The sequence below is a fragment of the Nyctereutes procyonoides genome, unplaced genomic scaffold (genome assembly GCF_905146905.1).
Source record: "Nyctereutes procyonoides isolate TBG_1078 unplaced genomic scaffold, NYPRO_anot_genome, whole genome shotgun sequence".
Lineage (NCBI taxonomy): Eukaryota > Metazoa > Chordata > Mammalia > Carnivora > Canidae > Nyctereutes > Nyctereutes procyonoides.
The window spans coordinates 638758-649270 of record NW_026575132.1 but is presented as its reverse complement, the minus strand read 5'-3'; the positions used below and the strand labels follow the sequence as shown (position 1 = coordinate 649270).

The 10513-nt window shown below is 35.5% G+C and overlaps 1 protein-coding gene across 8 annotated transcripts in view; it reads right to left on the bottom strand.

Moving 5' to 3' along the window:
* Nucleotides 1-574: 574 nt before the first annotated feature.
* PMS1 (PMS1 homolog 1, mismatch repair system component) overlaps nucleotides 575-10513 on the bottom strand; it is a 109047-nt gene continuing 99108 nt past the window's right edge. For 5 of the 8 annotated variants that reach the window (XM_055345339.1, XM_055345337.1, XM_055345338.1 and 2 more), the window contains 3 exons: nucleotides 8176-8306; nucleotides 3890-4050; nucleotides 575-802 (listed from right to left, as the gene is read on the bottom strand). In XM_055345339.1, the coding sequence (XP_055201314.1) occupies nucleotides 638-802; nucleotides 3890-4050; nucleotides 8176-8306 (457 nt within the window). In that variant the 3' untranslated portion in view covers nucleotides 575-637. Of the gene's footprint in view, nucleotides 803-1806; nucleotides 1889-3889; nucleotides 4051-8175; nucleotides 8307-9391; nucleotides 9726-10513 lie in introns of those variants that run through there. The other 3 variants (XM_055345340.1, XM_055345343.1, XM_055345342.1) reach the window with 3 other exon arrangements.

The following is a 10513-nucleotide window of genomic DNA, read 5'->3' as shown; positions in this document are numbered from 1 at the left end:
TGGACTTCTCTCTGCGCAGGTGGAACCAGCCTATTAGTCCACTCAAGGCTGGGTGGCTGACACAACATTTATCTTCTCACAGTTCTGGAGGCTAGAAGTCCAGTATCAAGGTGCCAGCACGTTTGCTGTCAGTTGAGAGGTCTATTCCTAGATTATAAAGGGCCGTTGGCTCTCTGTATCCTCACATGGGAGTTGGTGGGAGAAAAGGAGACAGAGTGAGCAGAAGCTCTGATGTCTCATAAGGGCACGAATCCCACCATGGGAGCCCTTGCCCTCAGGACTTCATGTAACCGAATTACCTCCAAAAAGGTCCCATCTCCAAATTCCGTCACAATGGGGGTTTGGACTTCAACAGATGAATTCTGGGGACACAATTAAGTCCACAGCCCTTAGTAAACCAACCACTCAAGAATACTAGGTATTTTCAGTTTGGAGTTTATAACCAATAATTAGTATGAAGGCTGGTTCTTGAGAATAAAATGAATAGTAGACATTAGTTTAAGGTTTTGAATTTTTTTCAATATACAAGTCAGTGAAGCTTCACTTATAAAATAACACGATAGTACAAAAATGGTTTAAAAAGTGACTCATTTTATTACCAAATCAGTTTCAATAGTAACACATTTTCTTAAACATATCAGGTAGCTTCTGGAAGATGTGTTAAATGATGAAAAAATGGGCGACCATGAACACACCCTTTAATTTCATTTCCAAATTGGTCCTTCATTCTATAGATAATGTCTTGGACATCCTCTTTGGATAAGTACATAGGCAACTGTCTAGACAGACGCACTGCTTCTCCCTGTGAAGAGAAAGCCATATATTTTACTGTGACATACCTTGAAGCAGACACCATGTTATTCCTGGCAAGAAAGAAGACAGAAAATAGATTATAGTTTTATTATCCACTCAGATATTAAAAACAAATTATGTGTTAGTCACTGTTGCAGGTTTTATACTGTGGAGAGTAAGACAATATCCTTGCTCTTGTGAAATTTATAGTCTAGTGCAGAGAAACAAAACAAATAAAAAGACAAAATTTGGGGATGCCTAGGTGGCTCAGCTGGTTGGGCATCCAACTCTGGATTTCAACTCAGGTCATGATCTCTGGATCATGGAATTCTGGTATTAAGCCTGGGGCTGGGCTCTGTACTGGGAGTGAAGCCTACTTGGGATTCTCTCTCTCTCTCTCTCTCTCTCTCTCTGTCCCCTACCACCTTCTGCCCCATTTGTACTTTGTCTAAAAAAAAAAAAAAAGACAAAAAAATTTCAATGAGTAATAATGCACAAAATTAAACTGGTCAACGTAATAGTGATTTTGTGGTTAGGAAAAGCTTCCTCAAAGAGACATTTAAGTTTCAATTTAGAAAAAAAAAATCATGCAAAGATCATGGGGAAAGAAAAGCATTTCAGGTAGAACAGAACTGAAGGGTCAGTATAGCAGCTACTAAAGGGAAAAGAGAACTAAGAAAGAGAGTTAGGTAGGGGCCAGATCACCCGTCAGGATAGGGTTCAGTTTGGGTTTTAAACTGAATGCACGGTGAAGTAACCAGAGGGTTTGAAAGCAAGAGCCTAATATTTGCCTCATACTTTAAAACAATCAGTCGCACCGCCATGTAAAGTATGGTTTGAGGCAGGTCAAGAAGAGAAATGCAGGGTGTACTGCAGGCAATCACTACAGTCCTGGTGAGGTGGTGAGTTTTTGACTAGGGTGACAGTAGTGGAGATGGAGGGAGGTATAAAGACTCCTGACAACAGGGCACCTGGGTGGCTCAGTTAAGTGTCTGACTCTTGATTTTGGCTCACCATGATCTCAGAGTCATGAGATCAAGCCTCCCATTGGGCTCCATGCTGGTCATCCTGCCCACTTAAGATTCTCTCTTCTTCTCTTAAAAAAAAAAAAAAAAAAAAAAGTTCTAAAATGAACGAGAGGTAGAGGCAAGACTTGCTGATGAACTGGTTATGAAGGATACAGAATCAAGAATAATGTCTACATTTTTGGTATGACAATAGTGTTTTCTGAGATAGGAAAATCTAAACGTTTAGGAGTAAACAGTATTAGCAAAGATGGTTTCTTTAAAGATTTATAAAGGGACATCTGGGTGGCTCAGTGGTTGAGCGTCTTCTTTGGCTCAGGGTATGGTCCCGGAGTCCCAGGATCAAGTCCCATATCGCATTCCCCTGGAGGAGCCTGCTTCTCCTTCTGCTTGTGTCTCTGCCTCTCTCTATGTGTCTCTCATGAATGGATAAAAAAATCTTAAAAAAAAAATTAAAAAAAGTATTGTACTTCAAAGAGCTTGAGTAATATTATTTTAACCACATTCCTTCTCCCATTATCTTTCAAACCATCCTACTCCTTTCCAACTAAACCATCTCAATCCCTCCTTATTGCTCTGCCCCACCAGCACCCTTCTTGTCATCTTTCCCTAATTAAGGTACTAATAGTAAGACATTAAGGATACTAGCTTCCTGTATTCCTTTTTGATTCCTACTAGAACCTATTTCATCTTTAAATTCATCTAGGATCTAACACCATTTCTCATTTACATTATGGGTTCAATGTGCTCACTCATCCCCTTGTCCTACCATATTCATCTTGTTAATCCCTACACTTGGATAAATTGTACCATTCACTGCTGGAAAATCACCAAACTGTCCTGGCTAGATCCAATACCAATGTTAGCTCTTAGGAGTGCTCAATGCCATTTGGACATCTTAGTCTCTCTACTCAATCTTCGCTTATGGTACTGATAATTCTTACTTTCAGATCTTCTCTATACACTCAAATCCCCAATGCCTCCCCAGCCCCTTGACTCTCATTTGCTAACTTCTTCTATACCTTTATAAATGTATCAGACATGACTTCTCTCAAGTTTATCTCAAAATATTTTTACTTCCACTTACCCTCTCTTCTCTTGATTGAGAGAACAGAGAACAGTTTCTCCTTTCTAAAGCTAATTCGTTATCCCATCTTCCTTCTTGGCTCTTTCGGAACATCTGCTCTCCGATTTTTTGTCAGTCTCTTCCACCAACAAAAGAGACAAGCCAATTTCTCTTTTCTTCTTTTCACCACCGTATGACCTGCTGCCTGCACTTTTTTACCATTGCCCCACTCTTTAGCCATTGGCAAGTTTTCCATCTGGACTACTTTCCTATTATCACTGCCATCTAGCAGCCATACCTGATGGTCTTCTAGAACTATTACCCTATAGAGGATGTGATACTACTACTTACTCATTTTTAAATTTCTTTCCTCCCTTGACCTTTATATCTAGCCCCCTACTGGATTTTCTTTACTGTCCTATCTTTACTTATAATTCTTCTTACTCAGCTTGACCTTAAATGGAAGTATTTCTGTAGATCTTGTAGAAGTTATCTTTTTCCTAGACTCCATTCCTTAATTATCAATCCACAATGGATTTAATGCAATGAGAGGTATAACATTAATAAAAAATATTTATATCTGATCCCAATCACTTTCTTGGTTATTTTGAAATCATATTTCATCTTACATAGTTTCAATACACAAAACCCTACCCTCAACCTTCATTTAAGTTTATACTATCTCTTTCACAAGAAAAGATTCCTTTTAAGTCATTAGAAATGATCAGTGTTAAACTGCTCCCACAATAAGCTAGAAAGTTCCACAAGTCAAAACTTTTGAAGGACTTACAGAATGCTACTGAATAAGGATCCAAGATAGGGTTTACTACAACCAGTCTATGATATGAAATTTTTAACAGAGTTTTCTTTTTTTTAGTAGTATTTCTTCTTGCAAACAGATAATAAACATTACAGAAATTTTACTATTTTGTAAGTTTACCATCTTACCAAGAAATAGTGAAGTATGTTAAAACTTAACCAACCTACAAAATCTAATAATGCATACCTCTAAATAACTTATCACTTTTCGAGGTCTACATTCATAAACTTCTTTTGCATTTTTGTTTAATATAGCATTAAGAATTTCTTTTAAGTCCATCACTCCATAGAATGGGAGACAATTAGCCATTTCTTCTATTTCCAAGTAGTCTTCAGCAATGGAAACACCTAAAAGAAAAATAAGTAAAACCAAATGTAGATATAGTTAGTTTTGTTTAAATTATATTCCAGAAAATATCTATTAAAAACAAAATCACTGTTAAAACAGCGAATCTTCCTTAGAATTTAATATAGTCATGGGGATCCCTGGGTGGCGCAGCGATTTAGCGCCTGCCTTTAGTCCAGGGCGCGATCCTGGAGACCCAGGATCGAATCCCACGTCGGGCTCCCAGTGCATGGAGCCTGCTTCTCCCTCTGTCTGTGTCTCTGCCTCTCTCTCTCTCTCTCTCTGTGTGTGACTATCATAAATAAAAAAAAAAAAGAAAAAGAATTTAATATAGTCAGGACTAAGTTTTGTTCCTTAGTTGGAGAACAAATAATGATTTCCCATAGGATTTCACATTAAGTCATAAGTGCTCATAGACACCACATGTGCTTTATATCATTTCATTTAATCTCAGTTATTGCACTTCTGTTCTCTACATTTGCTTAGAACATTTCTTACTTTGGAGAGAAAATGGAGCCCTATGATATTTATTAAAGTAAAACTGGCTTAAGTGTTTTAACAACTGGTGCTATTCAAATTCTATTCTACTAGTTTAATACTAACTTAAAGGTCGGAATTATTTCTATGATTATTTTAACTTACAAATTATAAAAATACATAATTTATCTTTTCCAGCCTTATTGTGATATAATTGATAAACACTAAGTTTATGGTGTACATAGTACTTATTTGATACACATATATTGTAAAATGATTACCACTACAGAAACTTATTAATAAAGTACTAATTTGAAAGAACGAAACACTAATGTTTACTCAAAATATTTTAGTTAAACAATATTTAAAACTGATATTATTAAAGCAACTTTAAGTAATTTAGTGACTAGGGACGCCTGGCCTGACTGGCTCAGTGGCTGAGCATCTGCCTTTGGCTTAGGGCATGATCCCGGAGTTCCAGGATCGAGTCTCACGTTGGGCTCCCTGCATGGAGCCTGCTTCTCCCTCTGCCTGTGTCTCTGCCTCTCTCTCTGTGTCTCTCATGAATAAAAAAACAAATAATTTAGTGAATAAAATAAAACTAAAAAACAGCTACATGATTAGATATATACTGGGGTAAACTATCCATAATAGCATAAATTCCAAAAGATAAATTTGGCTTTAGAATGAATTTTAAGATGTTGCCAAATAGCAGAGATCTGACTTCTCTGGCACTATCTGTGCACCAGTGTTCTTAATATTGAAGTCTACACCATGTTACCTAGAATTAAGAAAATGAAACTTCAATGTTGGGTAAGTGGTAGCTATCAACAGATGAATAAAAAAAGAGGAGTGATGTGGCTTGAAGAGTTTCAAATTCTGAGATGTCAGTGATCCTGCCCCTAATCTGTTTCCAGTTACAGATCACTTCCTTGGCCTGGATAAGATGCAGTGGTGGTACACTAAACAGAACAGGCATCCCTGGAAACAACTGGAGAGTAACAGAAGATCTATAATCAAGCATTAAGGGACAGAACACAGAGTTTGATCAAGAGAGACAAAATGAGAGTTTGAGCAACCAGGGGAATTTAAATGAGACTTGACACAGGGTTTACATAGGCAAAGAGGAAGAAGAATATCATAGTTCACATCTTTTTACATATATATAGATAAGGAAATGACAAAAATAATCAGTCCAGAGATTTCGTCATTGCAGGTTCTTTACCTTTTATAGTATGATTAGACTGAAAAGTCTAATACTGACTACATTTGCCCTGGAAAACCATACACATTTCACAGAATTACTTGTGGATATGGGCAAAGTATTTGGCAAAAGGTGAGGGAATTGAGCAATATTTCAATATTTTAATCGCATTTACAAAATTCTGATATGGAAACATACAGACATTTGGGACTATGTAACAATAAACTTTTAAGAGTTTTCCATAAGATTCTGTGAAATGCTTCTCAGTTTTCAGGGAATATATGTCAAATATATTGTCAAATGAGTTGACAAGTTTTCACTTCTTAAAATATGCAATTCTTATTGATGTAGAACAAAAAACTATCCCAATTAACAAGCAAAATCCTAAGGATCACATTAAGAACCTTTTCCCTCAAAGCCAAATGTATTCCTCCTCTCTTTTAAATGCCTTTATCATTTAAAAATGTTTTGTGACAACTGGTGAACTGCTCTTCCAAAGTTAGTCCAAAACAAACTCTCACTAAGAGGAGAAATGGTCTTTAAGAAAAACATGACAAAAATTAATGATGGAAAAATAAGTCTTAAAAGAGGAAAACATGAGTTTCTAATTTCATCTGTTACTGGTAAGATAAATAATGCTGACGACAATCTAAAAAAAGTTAATTCCAATCAAATCAAGTCAGTTTGCAGATGACTCTTATTTTTATATCTTTGGTGCCATGCAAAATACCTGGCGTTCAAAAGGATTTAAAAAACACTACCCCATAAGCTAAGAGCTGAAAGCATCTGTCAGACAGAAACTTACTGAGTAATTCATAAATAAACATGCTCTTGGAAAAAAGGATATTTATCCTAACTTTAAAAAAAATTGCTGTGATAACATCTTTCATGAAAAAAAATGGTACCTGTCAGAAATATCACATTAGAAAAACAAATTAAGAAAAAAATATCACACATGTACCTATATACACCTCTTGCTTCACACTTAAAATTAAAATGATACTAGAGGTCTCAAGGAAGAAAAGACTTCTGGGAGGACTAAATGAAATGACAAAAAGGGGTACTGGAAAATGGGAAGAAAGAATATTCCTTTGGCAAGTACTATGCTGATTTCTTTATGTACCTCCTTAACTGCTCACAACAACTTTATTAAGTAAATATCTCAATTTTTATAGGAAGCAATATAATAAATTAGTTAAAAGCTAGGGTAAAGGCACTTAGGTTCAAATCCTGGTTCTACTACTAACTGGTACCCTTAAGTAAACTTCACTGTGCCTTGCCTTTTCCACCAATAAAATGGAGACAGTAACAGAACCTACTTCATAGGGCTACTGGGAAGATTAAATAAGTTAATACATTTAATATTTAGATTAATGCCCTGTACATCATAATTATTCAGTAATTAGTAGTTGTTATATGAGAAAGCATTGAGGTCAACTGACTTTCCCAAGAATACACTTTTTAAATGGCAAAGTTGAGATTTGAACTAACTCTCTTCACTCCAAATCTAAATATCCAAGATTGAGATAGAAGGTAAGAAGTTCAGGGCAGGTCCTCCTAAAACTGTAAATAAAAGTCAATAAAATTAAAGTGTAGGGCACCAAAACATTATTTATATATACTTAATTTCATAGTTCTGTACGACTGATTTTACTTATTTTCTTTTTATGTCTCAGCAAAACATTCCTATAAAAATCTTCAACACTGTTTTGGTTGAACTTTGTTTTTCTACATCTTGGTCATGACAAATTTAGCAGCAGGCAGGAGGGGGGACAGTGGAATCCCTACTCTTCATGGTACCCTTGATACCAGATGAAGGGAAAGTAATAGGACAAGACCAGCGTAGGCAGTTAGGGCAGAAAACAGTTAAGTATGAGAGTTATGAAGAACAGAGAAGGGACCAACCAGGAAAATGGAAGTGTCCTACTCAGAAGGATTTACTTTTCTCTACACCCAGTGAATTGCCATGGAAAGAAAATAGTGTTATCATAGTCTTTTCAGCAAAGCAATGGAATCAAATCATTCACTCTCTAAATAGATTACTGATACTATAAATCTAATTGTCAAAATAGGTAAATCCTTTAAAAAAAAGAGATGTCCATTTTTGTTAAACCTTTCCAATGTGCTACACATTTCTTTCATCTAAAGGAGTATTCAATAATTCAAACAAAGTAGGCACTCTGCATAGTGTGACAAAAGATGTTAAAAATTACAGTGAAACTACTCAGTTATGAAAACACAAATGCAAGGTAACAGACTGAAAGAGATGCCAGATTTACTAGTTTCAGACAGAGGTGACCTTTTTGAAATGCCTGTTTTTACATAGCTGACACTGTACGTTTGGTGAGACAAAACTATACCCTAATATGTATATGAAACTCAAATGTAACTTCTGGAACAAGACTTATTTTTCCTAGTCAGGAAATGGTAAACCACATCATCATACCTGGTATCCATTTTATCTTGAAACCGTTTGCTGTAAGACGAGGATCGGACAGGTAAGTCGATCCACTATATCTCTGATCATCTGTGGTCATTTTACATAACATCTCTAAATAATGAGATCCATTAAAAAGACTGTAAAAGAAATTACGGTCCTTTAACTTATTAAATATGTAAAATGAAGAAGATTTAATTCAAAGGCCCTTTAAAGAACCAGTAGGGCCTAAAGCAGGTCATAAGCAGGAAGGAGTTTGAATATAATAGTATATTATTATTATTATATGTTATGTTTAATAAAATGTACATCAATATCTAAAAAAACAAACAAAGGCCCTTTAAAAATGATCAGTAACTAAAATGATATAAGTAGCACTGTAACAAACTTTGCTTTTTTATCTCTGGTAATATCTTATAGAAAACCTGCTAAATACAGTGTATAGAAAGGAGGAAGAATGGACGTAAAAGACAGTTTTTATCTTTTGGAACATTACAAATTAATGTGAAATCAAAAACTGTGCGCTCTCTATAGAATACAAATGAAATTTTATTTATAAATAATGCCAGTTATATTATAAGATTGTTATGAAGATAAGATCAAGGGTTTAGTAAAGTTCCTATCATATGGTAAATCCTCAGCAAACAGTAGCTACTGTCCTTATTACTGAGCTCTTACTTTGTATTTTCTAGATACCTAAATCACTCCATTCAGAGATAAACAACACAGTCCGCATTAGAACCATGGTGAGAAAACTGAGCCCAAGTCATAATCACCCTGTCTTTGACTTAGTTTTGAAAAACTTACATTAATTGTGGTGGGCATGTCACATTCCAAAAGAAGGATAAAAACAATTTTGAATTCAGCCTTACTGCTGTCCATGTTCAAATAAGAAAGCTTTGTCAGGCTAGTATGGGCCCCAAATAATAGTTTTTAATGTATTTGTTTTTGAGTAACAGAATATCACAAAGGAAAACATCTTTAAATATGTATAATTTATATAAGTACAAAATGATTTTTAAGATATAAGTGAAAGTTCACAAATATCTTTAAGAAAAGTATACCAAGTTTAAAATTTCAGATACACTCTAGCTCTTTTTAAGAAAAGAAAGTATATATATATATATATATATATATATATATATATTTTTTTTTTTTTTTTTTAGGGAGCAACAACTCCTTTCCTTTATTTCTTCCCCTTGCAATGGGAGATTCAAGTTGAGCGGCAAGGTTTTCCTGCCCCCAAGTGTCCTACTAGACAAGTGAGTGCAGACACCAACCCTGGGATGGGTAATAGCACAGACCTCAGAACTTGCCTCAAGCCCTGAGCTGCAGCAGCTGTTTGCATCATTAAGTCAATATTAAACCCACCAGAAAAGAGCAGCACCACTCAAAGACCTGGGGACCAGCTGGGCCTGAAGCTTTCAGGTGGACCAGAGGCAGGGTTCTTAGTGATAAAAAAGTCTTAAGACAACTGGCCACTTCAGCTTGGCTGGATGGAGCCCACCACAATGAAGGTCACCTCTGTGTATAAGGCCAGCTCAGTTATCTGAAGAAAACTAAAACACACAGGTCTTTCAGAGAGAAAGAACCAAATTTTTTATCAGATTTTTAAACTGTTAATATAGCTCAAATCTGTATTAATTCTTTTTCTAATCTTTGACAGTTTGCTAAGCCAATCTTAAGAGAATACTATGAAAGATGCTGGATTTTGGTGAATGCAAATACTATTGCCTTAATTAAAAAGATAGCTCTGACAAATGTTTTCCTATGTCCTGGCCCTGTTTTTCCCTTCTCGTAGCAGGGCTTTTTAAGAAAATATATTTATAAAGATTTTTATTTGAGGGAGAGAGAGTGCGTGCACACACAGGAAGAGGGAGAAGCAGACCCACAATAGGGAGCCTATTGTGGAGCTTGACCCCCGGGTCCTAGGACCATGACCTGAGCCAAAGGCAGACACTTAACCCACTGAGCCACCCAGGTGCCCTGTAGCAGGGCTTTTTAACACAAGTTTTAATATACTGTATAAAATAAAAATTTATTTTATTAAAATTTATTCTTGGGAGTTCTTAAACAGTTATCTAGTGATGCGTCCTAGAGAACAAACCCTCAATCTCTAATTTCAGGTTTTTATCTCCTTTATCATCCATATGATTTTCTCTTGTGTCAGATCATAAAAGAAATATTAAATATAAAAAAAGGGAAATGTTAATAGGTTGTTAGCTATTTATTTTTACAGAAAACAATCTGCTCATGTAGGATATAAAAGGAATATATTCCATTTTGCAATTTATAGCAGAATCAGTTCAGACAACAATCATCAATGGACCATTGATGGAAATCATTA